The following is a 20,939-nucleotide window of genomic DNA, read 5'->3' on the forward strand; positions in this document are numbered from 1 at the left end:
CATTTATCTCTTCAACTTTGTTTTCTGGAATAACCTCTCTTCACATGTATTTCCTGAAATTTGGCCCTGGAAAGATTGTGCAAGGTTCAAGGAGTAGAATTTTTTTCAGCCTGGTCTGTACTTGTTAACAGGAGAGACTGCTACAGGAATGGGATACATTTAAATAGAAAGCGTGCAAGAATATTTGCTGATGCTATCGAAGCAGTGTTAGGTGGGTCAGAAAACTGCTAGATTGGGGAGATACAAAGACTAATAGATTAACAGTAGCCACGGGCAGAGGTAAAAGTGATTCTTGCACTGCTTCTATTGGAATGAGCAGCTGCCTGGAAAAAAAAGATGCAAAATATTTCATAAACTGCTGGGAGTCATTGCAGTACAAGTAAACACATGGGTTGTGTTAGGGTAGCTAAGAATAGGAACAGGTGCATGTATACTTGTGTGTACACCAATGCTAGGAGTTTGGTTGATGAATTTGAGGTATTGCTCAAAACATCAAAGACATATATTGTTGGGATATCGGAGACATGGTGTCACACAGCTATAAGGAATGCAGAACTGGAATTTGGGGAGTACAATGTGTACAGAAAGGATAGACAGGATAGGAAGGGGTTGTGTTAGGGTAGCTAAGAATAGGAACAGGTGCATGCATACTTGCGTGTACACCAATGCTAGGAGTTTGGTAAATAAATTTGATGATGTGGAGTCCCTCAGGGTTCAGTATTGGGTCCATTATTGTTTTCTGTATTTATAAATGATATTGATGATGGTATATCCAGCTTAATGTCCAAGTTTGCAGACGATACGAAGGTTGGAAGGGTTGTCAAGGACACTACTGACACTATGCTACTGCAACAGGATCTGGAAAGGTTGAGCAGATGGGCTGAGAGGTGGCAAATGAAGTTTAACATTGACAAATATAAAGTACTACATATGGGAAACAGCAACCCCAGAGCAACGTATCAACTCTGTGGTACTACACTGACAGTGGTAGAGAATGAAAGGGACCTGGGGGCGGTTGTGCAGGCAGATATAAAGTTTTTTGAGCAGTGCAGACGGGCTGCAAGAGTAGCTCATGGCGCATTGTCAATAATATATAGGAATTTTTCTAGCAGGGATAAGGAGGTGATTATTCCCTTGTATAAGGCAATGGTCAGGCCACACCTAGAGTACTGTATACAGGTCTGGAGGCCTCATTTCAAGAAGGATGTAGAGATGCTGGAACGAGTACAGAGAAGGGCAACAAGATCAGTGAATGGAACAAAGGGGTACTCTTACGAAGAAAGGCTTAAGTTTTGCAAATTACAGTGTCTGGGGACTAGGCACCAGCGAGGTGATCTGATAGAGGTGTATAAAGCCTTGAATGGTCTGAGCATGCTCAATGCTGATGGGATTTTTCCTCTTGCTCAGAATAATCACCTGAGAGGGCATAAATTCAAATTGAGAAAAGACAGATGTAGGATAGACGTGAGGAAATTTGCCTTTAGCCAGCGGGTGGTTGGTTGGTGGAATAGACTTCCATTCCTTGTTATGGAAGTTGATAGCCTAAATAAGTTTAAGGCTCAGCTGGACAGGTATTTCGAATGAACAGAGGGGTGAAGTAGAAGTGGTTATTTTTTATTTATTTATTTATTTATTATTTTTTATTTATTTAATTTTTTTTTTTGGCTGATGCTGCATAAGCTTGCTTTCTTGCATCAAATGCCTCTACTAATGCTAATGCTAATGAATTTGAGGTATTGCTCAAAACATCAAAGGCAGATATTGTTGGGACATCAGAGACGTGGTGTCACACAGATATAAGGAATGCAGAACTGGAATTTGGGGAGTACAATGTGTACAGAAAGGATAGGAAGGGAGGAGGGGTTATGCTATTAGTTAAGAAACACATAAAATCCAAGGAAGTGAAGCCAGTCGACATTGCTGGACAGTGCAGTGTCGAATCAGTTTGGTGTGACATAAGCATTGGGAGATCAAAATTGAGAGTAGGAGGGTGCTATAGGCCTAATGAATCTGATGAGAATAATAAGCAGATTACTGGGAAATAGCATGGGCCAGTAAATCAGAGAGTCTTATAATGGAAGATTTTAATTTCCCAGATATTGACTGGAACACACTAGCAAGACTTTTGTGGATTTATTGGATGATTGTTTTCTACATCAGCATGTTCAGGAGGCAACTAGAGGGAGTAATACTCTTGATTTGATTATCAGTAGTGATTCTTCATGATTAAGAATCTGCAGATAAAGGAACCACTAGGTGGCAGTGATCACAGTGTGCTGAAGTGGAATTTACTCAAAGCGGTAACTACCATAAGGGGTAAAGGGAGAGGTTTTTGCTTTCGTAAAGGCGACTACGATGGTCTGAGACAGTATTTAAATTCTATATAGTGGGACCAACTGATGATGTTACCAACAGCAAATTCAAAATGGGAAGCATTCAAAGAACTTATCTTGGAAGCTACTAGGCTTTACATGCCAACTAAGAAATACTGTTCAAGGTTTAGGCCTAAATGGATTTCAGATGAACTAATGAGACATATGGCAGAGAAGAAAAATGCATGGGATACATATAAATTAACATGTGACACAGAAGCCTATGATAGATATAAGTTGATCTGTAACCAAGTTACAAAGGTGGTTAGGCAGGTGAAGGCAGATTACGAGAAATCTTTGGCAAAGGATGCAAAGAAAAATAGCAAAGAGTTCTTTACTTATGTAAACTCTAGAAGGAAGGGGATGAATCAGATTGGTCCACTTGATATCGATGGTTCAACTGTTGATGATCCTGCTCAGGTAGCTAACAAACTAAATGAATATTTTGCATCGACATTCACACATGAGGAGATATTCAGCGAGGGGAATGTCAGAGGTGTTTTCAACTCTGGCAGTAAGCTAGATAATCTTATAATAACTGAGAGTAAAGTAGAGGAGAAATTGTTGAAGATAAAGACAAGAAAGGCACTTGGGGTGGATGGGATCAATCCAGTTATATTGAAGGAGGCAGGAAAGGAAGTAAGCAAACCCTTGGCCATAATTATGAGAGCTTCGTTGGACTCAGGAGAGGTACCTATAGACTGGAGATGTGCAAATGTGACCCCAATTCACAAAGGAGGATCATCTAGATCAGACTTAGCATTAGTAGAGGCATATGATGCAAGAAAGCAAGCTTATGGAGCATCAGCCAAAAAAAAAAAAAAAAAACCCACTTCACCCCTCCGTTCGTTCGAAATACCTGTCCAGCTGAGCTTTAAATTTATTTAGGCTATCAACTTCCCCGACAATGGATGGAAGTCTGTTCCACAAACCAACTACCCGCTGGCTAAAGGCAAAATTTCCGCAAATCTGTCTTTCCTCAATTTGAATTTATGCCCTCTCAGGTGATTATTCTCAGCATGAGGAAAAATCCCATCAGCAGTGAGCATGCTCACACCATTCAAGGCTTTATACACCTCTATCAGATCACCTCGCTGGTGCCTAGTCTCCAGACACTGTAATTTGCAAAAATTAAGCCTTTCTTCGTAAGAGTACCCCTTTGTTCCATTCACTAATCTTGTTGCCCTTCTCTGTATCATTCCAGCAGCTCTACATCCTTCTTGAAATGAGGCCTCCAGACCTGTATACAGTACTCAAGGTGTGTATACAGTAAAAGGGAATAATCACCTCCTTATCCCTGCTAGAAAAATTCCTGTATATCATTGACAAGACACCATGAGCTGCTCTTGCAGCCTGTCTGCGCTGCTCAAAGAACTTCATATCTGCCTGCACAATTACCCCCAGGCCCTTTTCATTCTCTACCACTGTCAGTGTAGTACCACAGAGTTCATACGTTGCTCTGGGGTTGCTGTTTCCCATATGTAGTACTTTACATTTGTCAATGTTAAACTTCATTTGCCACCTCTCAGCCCATCAGGACGTAGCCCAGTGGTCAGGAGCGAGAGTGACTACTAAATACAATAAATATTTGTAGTCAAGCCCGTGACTACTAAATACGATAAATATTTGTACTGACGATTTATTATAAACTCTACTGACTTGGTTGTCGTGCTGGAGTATAAACAGAATATTTAGTTATTTATTTATCTACTCAACCTTTCCAGATCCTGTTGCAGCAGCATAGTGTCAGTAGTGTCCTTGACAACCCTGCCAACCTTTGTATCGTCTGCAAACTTGGACATTAAGCTTGATATACCATCATTAATATCATTTATAAATACAGAAAACAATAATGGACCAACACTGAACCCTGAGGGACTCCACTAATAACATTAGTCTACGATGAGCAGTGTCCATTGATTACCACTCTCTGTCTTCTCCCCCTCAACCACCCCTGGTGGTCGAGGGGATCTTCAATTATAGCTCAAACACAGCAGGGGTTTGTTAAAGGAAAGTCTTGCCTGACCAATTTGATTGGATACTATGATGCAGTCACAACAGAACTGGATGCAAGGAATAACTTTGATATTATATATTTGAATCTTAGAAAGGCGTTTGATACTGTTGCACATGGAAGACTGCTGCACAAATTGGAGCAGTGTGGCATTGGAGGCAAATTGCTGCTATGGATAAAGGGGTGGTTGAGGTGGAGAAGACGGAGAGTGGTAATCAATGGACACTGCTCATCGTGGACTAATGTTATTAGTGGAGTCCCTCAGGGTTCAGTGTTGGGTCCATTATTGTTTTCTGTATTTATAAATGATATTGATGATGGTATATCAAGCTTAATGTCCAAGTTTGCAGATGATACAAAGGTTGGCAGGGTTGTTAAGGACACTACTGATGCTATGCTGCTGCAACAGATCTGGAAAGGTTGAGCAGATGGGCTGAGAGGTGGCAAATGTAGTTTAACATTGACAAATGTAAAGTACTACATATGGGAAACAGCAACCCCAGAGCAACGTATCAACTCTGTGGTACTACACTGACAGTGGTAGAGAATGAAAAGGACCTGGGGGTAATTGTGCAGGCAGATATGAAGTTCTCTGAGCAGTGCAGACGGGCTGCAAGAGTAGCTCATGGTGTCTTGTCAATGATATACAGGAATTTTTCTAGCAGGGATAAGGAGGTGATTATTCCCTTGTATAAGGCAATGGTCAGGCCACACCTTGAGTACTGTATACAGGTCTGGAGCCTTATTTCAAGAAGGATGTAGAGCTGCTGGAACAAGTACAGAGAAGGGCAACAAGATTAGTGAATGAAACAAATGGTTGCTCTTAAGAAGAAAGGCTTAAGTTTTGCAAATTACAGTGTCTGGAGACTAGGCACCTGTGAGGTGATCTGATAGAGGTGTATAAAGCTTTGAATGGTTTGAGCATGCTCAATGCTGATGGGATTCTTCCTCTAGCTCAGAGAAATCACCAGAGAGGGCATAAATTCAAATTGAGGAAAGACAGATGTAGGATAGACGTGTGGAAGTTTGCCTTTAGCCAGCAGGTAGTTGGTTGGTGGAACAGACTTCCATCCCTTGTTGTGGAAGTTGATAGCCTAAATAAATTTAAGGCTCAGCTGGACAGGTATTTCGAATCAACGGAGGGGTGAAATGGAAGTGGTTTTTTTTTTTTTTTTTTTTTTTCGGCTGATGGCGCATAAGCTTTCTTTCTTGCATCATATGCCTCTACTAATGCTAATTACAAAAACTACAGAAATTCAATCCTAATGTCAACAAGTATCTTTTTTTGTCTTCTCACCATGCACCCACATACAGTACTAAGTTGTGTTTCTAATTGTAACTTTTGCTAAAAAAAAAAAAAAAAAAAAACTTTATTTGTCCAATCCTACTTTAAATTTATTCAAACTACTCACTTCCACAACACTGGAGGAATTTTATTCAAATAACCAATTACTCTCTGGCTGAAGACAAAATTATTATATATTTATCATGCAACTACCTTTTCTTAAATTAACCACGTCACCTTGTGTTGTCTGTGAAAGAGTAAAGACATCACAGATTTTAGTTAATTCAACCCTTTTAAAAGCCTTAGACACTTCAATTAAGTCAACATGTAGATATCCAGTTTTCAGTTGGTGCAATTAAACCCTTTCACGAACAAGTTCCCAGATTATGCATGGGGCCCAAGTAGGTTAGATCAAGGAATGTGTGGGCTTGCAGTGAAGTTTTTAAATGTATGTGAGCTATAGGTAGTGAGTTTCAATGGAAGTGGTCTCAGTGGAATGAGTATCTTTATGGAATATTGAAGTTTTGTAAAAATTAACACTTTGTATCATAAAACTTTTTAAATATTAGTGTCTTCCTAGTTTAACTTCATTGTTCAGCATCTGAAAAAAACTATGAGAAATCTGGTCAGAATTTAAAAAAAAAAAAAAAAGACAAATTAAACTAAAAAATCACGAGAAAATAAATAAGCTTGTTTCTTTTTATTTTTTGATACAGTAATATTATCTATATAATATTTATAAATAAAGTGATTCAATTTCATCAACTTATAAGGCCACCATAGCTGAGTGGTCAATATTAGAGTACAGAAGTATGTGCATTTGAATAACAGTGGTTCAATTAAACATGACTACTAAATGCAATGCTTTTCTTATAATCTAGCTACTTGTAAACTCCTCTGACCTTATGCAGTCATTCTAGAGTAGAAACATATATACATTTTTTTTTTTTTTTATACATCAGAATTCCATAAAATTTATTCAACTTCAACTCTTGTATGCAAAAACTGAATGCTGCCACTAACAACTTTTTTTTCCAATATTTTCAAAATTATTTTCTTACTACCATCTATCATAAACTGTTTCTATAATTATTTGGACATTGATAGGATGTGACCACACCTATTTGAAGATTTCTGATAAATTCCTATATAAATGAACATATTTCTGAAATTACCTTTAAATATACAAGTTTGTATATACATACTTATGGTTTTAGTTGGATAGGACCGTTTTATATGATAGGATAATCACCTCTTTGCAAAGTTTGCATGCATCATTGACAGAACCCTATGTGCTATTCCAGATGCCTGTCTGCACTGTTCAGGGGAAACACATGTCAGACTGTACATGGGTCAGCAAAAGGGTATCCAACACCCAGGTTAAGTAATTACATGTGTGGCCCTAATAAATTTGATAAGGTTATGCAGATATCAGTTTTAATAAGCTCATTTTGAGCTGCTGCATGGTTCTCGTGCAGGAACAAAATGCCGTTTAAATAAACACTTTTCTTCAACAAATGATTTTTTTTAAATAACTGCCATCAGTCCTAGCCATTCTTCCTTCCACTAACTTTCTTATTTGTACAATTACCCCTAGGTTTTCTTCATCGTCAACTACTTTGAGTTTGGCACTACTGAATGGTATATCGGTATTAGTAGTGGCAAATAGTTGTCCAATCTATCTTTAAATTTATTCATACTACCCATTCTCACAACGCCAGGTAGAGGTCAGTTATTCGAATGTTAATCTGTGGCTGAAAGCTAATTTCTGAACATCTCTACCCTGGAATCCATACTTTACTAATTTAAATTTTTGTCCCCTTATATGTGTTATTGGAGAAAGAGTAAAGATATGAACAGCTTTTAGTTTACTCAACCCATTTAAAACCTTAAACACTTCAATCTGGCCTCCTTGCAGATGAATTCCCTAGTTTAAGCCATTTCAATTTATAGAATTTAGATAACTTTCTTATCTTACCCTACTTCAAGGTAGGAAAACCCTTTTATGCCTCAAACTAATCTTGCCCCTTTTTGTATCCTTTTCAACAGATCTATATCCTTCCTAAAATGACATTTGCGAAGTGTATGCAGTATTCAAGATGTGGCCTAATCATTGCTTTATACATGGTAATTTAAAATTCACACAACCTAAAATGAAAGAGCTAATTTCTCTTATCTTGGTAACTATCGCCATCCTTACAAAATTATACCACTGGAAACAATATATACCTCTGCATTCAGAACAATGGTTGTTAGATAACACACAACCTAAGCCATACCAATTTGTCTGTGATGAAACCATCATGACATATTCCCAGTCTGAACATGTGTTTATAGTCAAAAAATTCTTTCATTCAAACATTTCGTTCTATTGTTCAAAATGTATGTGAACATCAAAGCCAAATTTTGAAAACAATATCCTGTTTCACGAGTAACAATAAATCAACAATTTCATGAATAGTAACAGAACTTGATACCCTTCATTGCTAAGCATAGAAAAACTTAAAAAGATTAAACAAAAATTAAAAAATTAAAAAGATTAAACTTAAACAAAAAAATCACTGAGCAGACCTGCATTGGCAAGATGTATATCTTATTCAAGTACATGAAAGGCTATTATCCCTACTGTATTTGTGTAAATGTATAAACTTAAATAATTAGAAAAAGGACTGCATCATTATCACTGGTTTCACACCTTTAATGGTTTGAGTGGATTGGAATTTTGGGCTGTGTTTTCTTTGTTGATGAAACTTGGTTCCACTTGACTGGTTACTAAATGAAACCAAGTGTTCAACGGTCAAACAGCAAGACATGGAGCAATAAAAATTCTTATGTTTTTCTAGCACTGTATGAAATGACCTTACATCCTCAGAAAATTGGTACATGGCGCACTTCGTGCTGTCTTACATCTTCTTAAAGAGCACAGTTGCTAGAAACACAGAGTGGAATTCAATACACCAATTTATTGGACTATTAGATCAATTTATGGCACAACAATAAACATTATTGTTATTTTCAGCATTAGGACAAATTGTTACATATCCAATGAAACATTATTTATTAATTAGCATTATCAGAGGCATATGCAAGAAAGCAAGCTTATAAAGCATCAGCCAAAAAAAAACACCCCTTCCCATTTCACCCATTCATTCACTCCAAAAGTTTGTCCAGTTATTCCTTGAATTTATTTGACATACAATGACCAACTGAAGTCTGTTCCAGCAATCACCCACCCACTGGCTAAAGGCAAGTTTCCACATATCTATTCTACACCTGTCTTTCCTCAATCTGAATTTATGCTGCTCAGGTGCATAATCTGAGCAAGCAGAAGAATCCCATCAGATTTCAGCATGCTCAACATTCAAGGCCTTATATGTCTTAATCAGATCACCTTGCAGGTGCCTAGTCTCCAACTGCTGCAATTTGCAGAACTTAAGCCCTTCTTGGTAAGAGAACCCCTTCATTCCCCTCACCAATCTCATTTCCACCTCTTTGTACTCGTTCCAGCATCCAGCAGCTCTACAACCTTCCTAAAATGAGGCCTCCAGACCTGTATGCAGTACTCAAGGTATGGCTTGACCATTGTCTTATACATGGGGACAATCACCTCCTTATACTCCTGCTAGCAAAACTCCTGTATATCATTGATAAAACCTCATGAGCTATTCTTGCAGCCTGTCTGCACTGCTCAGAAAACTTCTTAAAAAATTAATTAAAAATTGTTTATGCTCAAGTGTATTTTATATTATTGTACTACCTCCCCCTCAGCTATAGCTGCTTAGTGCTCATCAGAGTGCAAGTTCCATTTGTTCTATTTATTCATCATATTTTCAAAACCATTCCGTGCTAGCTGTACTTTTGTTTTTCCAACTTCATAAAAAAATTTTGTAAAAAGCTCTCCTAGGCCTTTGCCCACCTCAAACTCATAAATTATAAAAATTTATACTACTACAACAGCTAAAACAGTAATTTGTGTGTGTGTGTGCCCGCATTAGTAGAGGCATATGATACAAGAAAGCAAGCTTATACATCATCGGGCAAAAAAAACTTCCCATTTCATCCAACCACTTCAAATGTTTTTTTGGTTCCGCCTTGAACTTATTTAAGTTGTTGACCTCCACTACAACAGATGGAAGTTTGTTCCAATTACCACCCTCTGCTAAAGGCAAATTTCCACACATCTATTCTACAACTATCTTTCCTCAATTTGAATTTATGTCCCCTCATGTGAGTAATGTGAGCAAGAGGAAGAATCCCATTGGCATTGAGCCTGCCCAAACAGTAGCAAAGCTGAGAGGAATTTTTCAGTGATCATCATATTTCTAAAAATTTGTTGCCCCCAAGATCTCCAGATTTAATGTAAGTGGATTATTATTTTTGGGGGGGGGAGAGAGATAATCTTTAATGCCCTTCATGGCCAAAAAGCCAGGGGCTTGTTGAAAGGCAAAGTATACTAGAGCAAAGTTTCGGGCACCCCCCTCCCCCCATACTTCTCCTTCAACCCATGCACGGTACTAAGTACTATAGGTTTTGATAGCTTTCGTGTTTGGGGTTTTCATAAAAAAAAAAAAAAAAAATACAAAAATAATCACCACACACTGGAGGAAATGAAACCCAACATGATAAAAATTGAAAACATTATAAAATGTGTCATCAAAAGGATCTGTACTAAAAAAAAAAGCACACGAATCATATTCGCAGTGGCACCAAAGAGTAGTAGCATCACTGCTCTAAAGAAACACATTATCTCATTATCTATTTGTAGCTCCCCTTCCCTCCCCCAATTGAGCTCATGCAGTGCACCAGATCATATTTGTCGTTACGCGATTTGAATACGGTACAAGTGTTGTGTAACATTCGAACTTAACTCATAAATTTAATAATTATCTTGCAGAATTCAAGGTAAATTATTAAAAAAATATGTCGGATTAACTGGAATGCTTCAAAACAATATATCGTATACCTCTATTTTCATGATGAAACCGTAATTACCGCTACTTCGTTTTTCCGTCTCACTTTGTTCCCCAATAACTGAAATCGTGTGAACAAGGGACGATAATGCTATTTATTATCTAGTTGCTCTTGAATTTGACCAATTCAGATATTCAGTGAATAACACTATAGGGTAAGGTCAAAAGGGCAAAGGTAACTTTCGAATACATATATTCATATAATAATTTAATACTTCGATTTCAACTTTTTATTTAAATTTTTTTTATTTTACTTGGTCGCATATATACATCCACTTTCTTATCTGCTCTAATTATAGATGATGTCATGCTAGTGTGTACAGTTCAGGTTTAATTTCTGCAGCTTTCCTTGTGATTTGCAAGAGTTGCAATAACACAGTTATGCTACCGAAAGCAGACGCAATTTACAGACATGTTATATCGGGCGCAATTAGCCAAAATTGCAGATGCGCCTAAAACATTACAATCGTAGAAAGTGCTCTATTGACAGCCACGCATCACCGCTCCGCTTGTTTGAACAAATGTGATTTTTAGTCACTTGCCATAAATTTTATTGTTACAGAAAACTGGCAAAAGTATTATTCTTATCCTTCTTAAAATAATGAAGCATCAATCAAAGAGAGCAAGGGCTTAAGGCAGATAGTTCCCCCAATGGGGTACCTGGAAGCACATACTGAACAACTGCTTATTGAAAATGCTCCAATGTAGAAAATAGTGTATTCGAAATTGAATTGTTCCATTAATTTCGAGGTGCAAAATACATAGAGCTGCTCCCGCAATCAATAGGGGACACCCTCCAATACGTGTTAGAGCACCACCCTTTGAACACAGAAAGTAAGATATGTTACTACTCTGTGCCTTTGGAAATAATTCTTAATTCCAGAGGTTACATCATAGGTAGATGGTAGAATTCCTGTTAAACGGAAGATATAAAAGACAAACACATCACAATTGGAGACACTTGGCAGAAATGGGATAAGCAGGACAAACAACCAACAGAGACACTTCACATAAAACGATACTGTGTACCCGCACTGTTCATAAGCTGAAACAGTCCCCTAGCACTTCACGTCACCGGGTATTCTGATGCAAAGAACCAATGCATTGGACTGAACAGTACAACAATGGTAGAATGTAAAGCGGAGTAATAAATCATTCTAGACAGTACTTGTGGAGCAAGAATATGGGTCAGTTTTATACGGTAAGCAATTTATCCACTGGTTTTCACCCTTGAAACTACGAATACAGCTATATATAATGTTACGTTAGGAACAATTCCTGCTTTTCCTATATTGTGGAAATTCTTTGGTAAACACTTTCCAAACTCCAAAGGTTATAATTATGAGAGCATCCTTGGATTCAAGGGAGGTGCTAGCAGAATATAGATGTGCAAATGTAGCCCCCAATTCATAAAGGGCGATCAAAGGGTGCCACGAGTAACTACAGACCTATTCGTTTAATTTGTGTTGCAGGGAAAGTAACGGAATCACTAGTTAAAGAAGTAAGGAGGGATGATCTAAACAAGGTTACAATTATACCGTACTTCAGACACAGCATGGAGAAAACTCCAAAATTTGTAAAGGAGAAAACTTGTCTGACCAATTTGATTTTATACTACTACGATGTGGTCCCAAAGGAACTGGATGCAAAAGATAATTTTGATATCGCATACAGTACTAGGATCTCAGGAAAGATTTTGATGATGTTACAAAAAAAAAAAAAAAAAAAAGACTGCTGTGCAAATTGGATAAGTCTTGTTGTTGTTGTGTTTTAGGAGAATAAGCGAATGAGGCCTTTACGTGTGTTCCGTGGTCCATTTTCGGCTTGATGGACGAAAAGGGTGAATCTCCGGTAAAAAAAACCATTGCTATCCTCGCCTTAGACCACCAACTAACTCTGGCATGAATCCTGACGTCATCGACGGCACACGAATCCAGGTCTTTTCCACCCGGTGTTGGGGAGAACCATGGCATTAAGAGCAAGTTAGCATTAGCATTATCAATAGCAGAGCTATATGATACAAGAAAGCACGCTTAAATAACATCAGTCGAAAAAAAAAAAAAAAAAAAACCATACTTCCCATTTCACCCAGCCATTCACTTCAAATTTTTGTCTAGTTCTGCCTCCTTGAATAGGGTTGAAGTTTCAACAAACTATTCACCACACTCATTAGACAGTACTGGATAACGAAAGAAAGAAATAGAGAGATGTTTTACATCAGCTTTTAGATGTAATCTTATTTCTGGCTCGTCATAACATTCCTTTTTTGTTAACTTGATGAATCCATATTTTCTACAAATAAAGGAAATTTCAGAGAAATAATATAGTTGCCCTCAAATTATGACTCTGTTTTGAAAGAACATATTTTAAGAATTAAAGGGTTCATCTGGTAAGAAAAAACCTTTATATTTATCTCCAGAGATTCAAAACGACTTCATGACCATTTTAGAAAATTATACGAGAGAAAAAATACTAGCCAATGATATAGAACAAGTTAAATATTTTGAAATTCTTTCGACAGTATACCAGATGTGTCCCACACTCACTAAATGTGTGAAGTAATAAGATAGATATCTTCATACTTTAGGTGACATGGTGAAGGAGACATTTTTAGGCCTCTTCCCCATTGTTGGAAACATCGCTGCCGAACTCACAAAAGAAAATTTGAATAATTTAGAAAAGGATGGATTGGATATAAATATGTGCCGTGGTCAAGGCTACGACAATGCACAACATTGGCAGTAATCTTCGCCTATATCTGCCAGAGGCTTCTGTGTCGCCTGATAATTTATATCAGGCGACACAGAAGCCTATGGCAGATATGAGCTAGTCTGTAATCAAGCCACAAAGAAGGTTAGGCAGGCGAAGGCAGATTACGAGAAATCTTTGGCAAAGGATGCTAAGAAAAACAACAAAGAATTCTTTACTTATATAAACTCTAAAAAGAAGAGGATGGATCTGATTGGTCCACGTGACATACACTATAAAAGGAAGAGGATGAATCTGATTGGACCACGTGATATCGATGGTTCGACTGTTGATGATCCTGCTCGGAGAGCAAAAAAACTGGATGACTATTTTGCATCTACATTCACACATGAGGGGTTATTAAGGTTTGAAAATGCCGGAAGGTTCTCAAATTGTAGCAGGGTACTTAATGATTTTGTAATAACTGAGAGCAAAGTGGAGGAGAAATTGTTGAAGTTAAACATTAGAAAGGCACCTGGGGAAGATGGGATCTATCCAGTTATATTAAAGGAGACGGCAAAGGAAGTAAGCAAACCCTTAGACATAATTATGAGAGCATCCTTGGATTCAGGGGAGGTCCCCACGGACTGGAGATGTGCAAATGTATCCCCAATTCACAAAGGGGGATCGAAGGGTGACACGAGTAATTACAGACCAGTTAGTTTAATTTCTGTTCCGGGTAAAATAATGGAGTCACTGGTTAAATATCCATCGCAGGATCATCTAGACAAGACTGCAGCAATAATTCAGACACAGCATGGGCTTGTTAAGGGAAAGTCTTGTTTAACAAATTTAATTGGATATTATGTGGTTACAAAGGAACTGGATACAAAAAATAATTTTGATGTCATATAGTTGGATTTCAGGAAAGCTTTTGACACTGTTGCGCATGGAAGACTACTGTACAAATTGGGGCAGAATGGCATTAAGGGTAAGTTGCTACAATGGATAAAAGGATGGTTGAGTGGGAGAAGACAGAGGGTGGTAATCAATGCTACTCTTCGTGGACTAATGTTATTAGTGGAGTCCCACAGGGTTTGGTGTTGGGTCACACTGTTGTTTTGTATATTTATCAGTGATATTGATGAAGGTATATCTGGCTTAGTGTCGAAGTTTACAGATGATACAAGGGTTGGCAGGGTTGTTAATGACAGTAATGGCAGTATGCTACTGCAAGAGGATCTAGAAAATTTGAACAGATGGGCTGAGAAGTGGTAACTGAAGTTTAAGATTGACAAATACAAAGTACTGCATACGGGTAGAAGTTATCCCAGAGAAACGTACCAACTATGTGGTACTACACTTGAGATGGTAGAAAATGGTTAATAGGTACTTCATTTCCCTCACCAACAAGATTGGTGAGGGAAATGAAGGGATCCTCTTACCAAGAAAGGCTTAATTGTGCAATTAGACCTGGGAGTAATTGTGCAATTAGATACGAAGTTTTCTGAGCAAAGCAGACAGCCTGCCAGGGCAGGTCATGGGGTTTTGTCAATGAAATACAGGAATTTTGTTAGCAGGGAAAAGGAGGTGATTGTCCCTCTGTATAAGGCAATGGTCAGGCCATGCCTTAAGTACTGCGTACAGATCTGGAGGCCTCATTTTAGGAAGGATGTAGATTTACTTGATCGTGTACAGAGATCGTGTACTTCATTTCCCTCACCAACAAGATTGGTGAGGGAAATGAAGGGATCCTCTTACCAAGAGAGGCTTAAGTTCTGCAAATTGCAGCGGCTGGAGACTAGCCACCTGCGCGGTGATCTGATTGAGGTGTATAAGGCCTTGAATGGGTTGAACACACTGAATTCTGATGGGATTCTTCCACTTGTTCAGATTACGAACCTAAGGGGGCATAAATTCAAACTGATGAAAGACAGATGTAGAATTCAGGAAAAACAGATGTAAAAAAGAAATTTTGAATAATATAGAACAGATGTGCAGAAATTTGCCTTTAGCCAGCAGGTGGTTAATTGCTGGAACAAACTTCCATCTGTCGTTGTGGAAGTTGATAGGTTAAATCAATATAAAAGGAACTGGACAAACATTTAGAGGGAATGGTTTTGTGAAATTTTTTTTTTTTTTTTTGGCTGATACTGCATAAGCTCATACACTTGCTTTCTTGCATCACATGCCACTACTAGTACTACTACTACTAATTCATGGGGATCATATCTACAATCAAGGAAATTAATCCCAAAGCATTGTTTATGCCCTGTGCAAATCACGCGTTAAATTCATGTGGAGTGCATTCCTTTGTAAGCATTTCATCATGCATAACCTTCTTTGGAAGAACTTTGGAAAACCTTTATTCTTTCTTTTCCGTCTCTCCACACTGTTGGGAAAAAATGAAAAAAAAAAAAAAAAAACATACAGGAACAACAGTAAAAACATTGCCCAGACAAGGTGCAGTGCACATTATGAATCTATAAAAACGGTGAAAATGAATTTAGAAAAAAATAACTTCCGCTCTACAAACATTGTGCGAAACTCAAGAGAATACAGATACCAGAGGGACCACTGAAATTTTATTATCATCTATATGTGATTTTTCTCTTCTAAGTTATCTCTCTTTCTGCCACAAAATTCTACAATAAGGTACCCTTACACAAAAATATTTACAATCAGTCGGAATAAGCCTCGAAAAATGTTATAAAGTTAGACCTTAAAATTATTTATTAATGAAGAAAGAAGTAAAAGTGTAGAAAAAATCTCTACACTTCACAAATGCAACTTCTGAGAAGTGGGAATTTCAGTAAAAGAATAAGGGGAGAAAAATGCCAGGAGAAATGAAGAATGCTGCAGTGTCACTACAATAAGAATATAAAATAGCTACTGGAAGTTCGTTCGAAAGCGTTCAATGAAATTCTTTCAGCTTCCCATTATTGAACCGTATAATTTGATTATTGTGCAGAAAAAAATTAAATATAAATTGCATATTTCAAAGCTATCAGAAATTTTCGAAGAATTTCGTCAAGAAGCAGTTGGCCGGCTAAGACGTCACTTACAAGCTTCAATAATAACTGTTGAGGAAGTAAAACCGTGGACAGCTTTACAGTTTGAATTTATTTTCAAGTGGGATTTTTCGGAATGGCTAACAATTTTATTATTATGTTTAAAGTTCTTTTTAACAATATGTGTATCCATAGCTTCTTGCGAATGAGGCTTTTCCAAATTAAAATTAATTAAAAATTACTTCCGCTCATCAATGCATCATACCAGTTCATCAAATCTAGCTATATTATCTCTTGAAAACGAATATGCCAGTAAATATACAGGCAATTCTCGCTTCCCGCGTTTACGAGTTTTTTCCTCAAGCATCTAGTATCAACAAAATAGAAAATTAATTGCAAAAAATGAATACTCTCTGCGGTATTCATAAATACCGCATTCCAAACCACGTGCGTAACTACACGATACAGTGTACACCGCTTTACGATATTTAAACAGTTCCAGAGACACCATCGTATCGTTAAAAAATATCGTAATGTGAACCCAATAACACATTGTTTTTGATAATTCGTTTCAAGATCTCTGAAGTTGAAATTTTCGCTGTATGACTAAGCTATTTATCTCTCTAAAATGTCATTTTTCTAAGGTCACGAGCATGAAGGCAATATAAAAGGTCGTGAGCGTGGTTTGAAAATTGTATTAGTTACTAATTCAAATCATCATTAAAATGCCCTACCCTTTCATCGTTATCATATGTTTCGTTATAAGAATCAATTTTAAACGCCTTTGTGATATTTTTCTAAAGCATATTTCTGGAGGTCAAGACCATAAAACAATTTGCACTTTCCGGTTTATTGGGCTTTTCTGTTATTGCGAGCAATTATAAACGGGTAGTAAACTCGATCTTTTTGCATTTGCGATAATACGGGCATTTGTGAAAATACCGATAGCTGGAATTGTGTGGTTTTTTTCCGTTATTATGGTGAATGTGTTTCCCCTTTACTGAAATCTTCAATCGTATAAAAAACATAAATACATTTTCAGAATCTTCTCTTCATTCCTTTTTTTTAAGCTTCTTAAACTTGTTACTCACCGCGAATCGTGTTAGTTGCAATTTGTGTGTGCCGTTAAAATATGCTTATGCATGCAATCGCGAAATTTATAATTAAAAGAGAAGATTATCTTGGAAAAAACGCCTCTTGAAACATTTCCGAAGAAGACGACTCCTAGTGCAACAAACCAACGAGTGCCGAGCCAATAATGAGTGATTAACGAGTATGCATTTATGGCCTCCATAGCCGAGTGGTCAGGGGCGGCAGTGCAGTTGCACACGCTCTTTGAGTAGACTGGGGTTCAAGCCCCTGGCTGCTGAATACGGTCGATCTGCCAACCCGCACTAGACCAGCGTGGTAGATTATGGTCCATTTCGCTCAACATGAATTGTTGAGGAGGCTTCCATCCCGCAGTGGGTTGATAATGGCTGCACTTTACTTTTTTTTTTTTATTTAGTCAATGATGAAGAATAAACATTCTTTAACATTTGTAAGTGGTAAATAATTTCTTATTATTATAATTTGCTTGATTTTACATGCTACCTTTTAATTTCTTTCGATAAATCAATCATTGTTTAAAGATAAACTAATTAGCTAACTAATTTCATTGTTGAGAACTTAACCCCTATTTTTAACTTTATGTCTATGGAAAATAAATTCCCGCTTTACGAGAGCGCGCTAGGAACGAATTAACTCGTAAAGTCGAGAACTACCTATAATTTGAAATGAAGACACGAAAATGGAAACTATAAATCTCTTCTGTTATTGATGTTCACATTTTGGATCTCTTTTTCTCATATTAAATACTATATAATTACACTATACTTTATTAAATAAATTTTCTGTTTATACTCTGGCACGACAACCAAGTCAGTAGAGTTTACAATAAATCGTCAATACAAATATTTATCGTATTTAGTAGTCACGGGCTTGAACCCCGGTCCACTCAAGGAACGCGTGCTATGCACTCTCCCTCCTGACCACTGGGCTACGTCAGGCCTTCATTGAATTTTTAAGGTTCCTTGCAAAATGTTCCAAAGATTTCTGTGATTTCATAAAATCAATTATAGGCAGGGGCAACTCGTTGTTAGGCACTGCGGAACTGCAGAACCCCCAGCTTTTTTAATCTAAATACACAACCAACGGAGTTATGTGAAATTTTGTGAAGAACAATGCAGTGCAATGAATATTTTTATTAACAAGTCCTGCTTATAGTGTACCCATCTTCTATTTCCAATAATCTTTTCAATAATAAACGAACAAAAACACAAAATCGTTTTCAACTTTGAAGTTTAACCGGCTTGGGTAAAGAAAGCCTACACGAGAACGACGACAAACGTCGGATAACTTACGCGGTAAATTAGTTTGCCGATACGGCACTCTAGCGCTGCTCACTCGGTAAACAGACGGTAGGTGTTATCGGACTGGAGCAAAGTCGAGAACGATATACTGATTGACAGGTAGGCGTGGCAAACAATGAAATGATTGGTGGTGGGCGCGACAGACGACAAGCTACTGTGTAGTCATTGGTTTGCATTATGATGTGTAAATACACATCATAATGCCAACCAGTAAAGTACGGTGCATTTACATTTACCAGTAAAGAACGGTGCATAATAGTTTTGTAATAAACGGTTAACAGGTAATAGTAGCGATGAATCTTTTAAAGATGGAAGAAATTTGTAAGGAAAATGAAACGTTGCTTGATTTTTTGATGAAAACTAAATTGATAAAACCGAAATTGTACTGTTTTAAGTGCAATGATTATTTTAAACTAATTGAATCACGAACAGAGTCATGTGGAAAGTTGTGGTTTTGCAAAAAATGATCTTCACGAGTTTCTTTATTGAAACATAGTTTTATGGAAAATACAAAAGTTTCATTGAAAAAGATAATGTACATTATATACTTTTGGTCAACGTGCACGCCAGTAACTAAGACAGCATTCCATCTGGAAATTTCGAAAGTGACAGCAATTAAGTTTTATAAGAAACTAAGAGATATTTGCGGATTGCAGTTAATAAAAAAACCCATTAAGTTGGGTGGATCGGGGAAAATTGTAGAAGCAGACGAAACTGTACTGGTAAAATCAAAACATCACAGAGGACGAAATTTAACTGCTAAGAAGAAATGGGTGTTTGGTGTGTTCGAAAGAGAATCTAAATTCGTCTTCATGAAATTGATAAAAAATCGGAAAGCAAAAACTCTTTTGCGCATTATTAGAAAAGTAGTGAAGAAAAATACTACCATCATAACAGATGAATGGCGTGCATATAGCCGTATTACGGCCTTAGAAAAAAAGAAGTACAAACATTTAACGGTGAAACACAAGGAACATTTTGTAGATCCACATACAGGAGCACATACGAATAATATCGAAGCCCAGTGGAAGAAACTAAAAAGTGTAACTAAAGGAGTAAATGGCAGCTGTAAACATATGTTGATGGGTCACGTTAATGAATATATGTGGCGTCAAATTTATGGGAAAAATCATGAAGATACTTTTCACAATATTGTTACTCAAATTGCGAATAGCTATTCAGGTCCAACTGTATGATTTGTACTCATGAATTTTTTTTCTGAGAAAGTTTCGTCCCGTTCATTTTATGTTCTTCATTGTTTTTTTTTTTTTTTCTCATATTAAAAGCAGATTTTTGGAGTTGATGAGTGCTTTTACTGTATTATTGATTTAGGTTTGGTTACGAAAAAAGGAAAAGGTTTCTTTGTTTTTCGTTGTATTTCATAACCTGAGCTTAAATGGTAGGTTAGGAAATAAAAGAGAAGGTTTCCTTGTATTTCGCGACCTAAACTTAAACGTTAGGTTGGGAAATAATAGAAAAAGAAAGAAAGATTCTTTATATATACAGTATACTGAATAGCTATTAAGGTGCTGATTGACGTTATGATACGTGTGTATCCGCATGAGTGTCTTTAAAAATAAAAGTACATTAATAAAAAAATTAATATTTTATTAATAAACAATTTATGTGCTAGTCCACTCATGATTCTAAAGAAAAAAGGTTAGGTTACCCCCTCCATTTCGGGAGAGGTTCAAGCTCCCATGGGATTCAAGTGGAGGTAACCTGACCTATTTTCACCATTAGGGCATATTATTGAACAAGAAAATAAAAATACGGTCATAAAAAAATTAATTTTTTTATGAATGTATTTCTAAATATGACTGATTCTAAAGAAAAAAGGTTAGTTACCCCCTCCACTTCGGGAGGGGTTCAAGCTCCCATGGGATTCAAGTCGAGGTAACCTGATCTTTTTTCACCGTTACAGTAAATGTTAGGGCATGTACGATTAGGACAAGTTACCATTAGTGCTGCTACAGTGATACTAAACCGATGTTATCGTGTGTTGTGTTCGCGCACCAATCAGCACGTCGTTTGCCACGCCTACCTGTCAATCAGTATATCGTTCTCGACTTTGCTCCAGACCGTTAACACCTACCGTCTGTTTACCGAGTGAGCAGCGCTAGAGTGCCGTATCGGCAAACTAATTTTCCGAGTAAGTTATCCGACGTTTCTCGTCGTTCTCGTGCAG

At 37.2% G+C, this 20,939-nt stretch overlaps 1 protein-coding gene across 1 annotated transcript in view; it reads right to left on the bottom strand.

Annotated features, from left to right (window-relative positions):
• LOC150076268 (acylamino-acid-releasing enzyme-like) overlaps positions 1 to 10,766 on the bottom strand; it is a 428,243-nt gene extending 417,477 nt beyond the window's left edge. The window contains exon 1 of the mRNA XM_090387301.1: positions 10,635 to 10,766. Coding sequence (XP_090243427.1) covers positions 10,635 to 10,646 — 12 coding nt within the window. The 5' untranslated portion in view covers positions 10,647 to 10,766. The remainder of the gene's footprint in view (positions 1 to 10,634) is intronic.
• Positions 10,767 to 20,939: the final 10,173 nt, after the last annotated feature.

Source organism: Mastigoproctus giganteus, chromosome 13 (assembly GCF_048544385.1).
Source record: "Mastigoproctus giganteus isolate SK-2022 chromosome 13, ASM4854438v1, whole genome shotgun sequence".
Lineage (NCBI taxonomy): Eukaryota > Metazoa > Arthropoda > Arachnida > Uropygi > Thelyphonidae > Mastigoproctus > Mastigoproctus giganteus.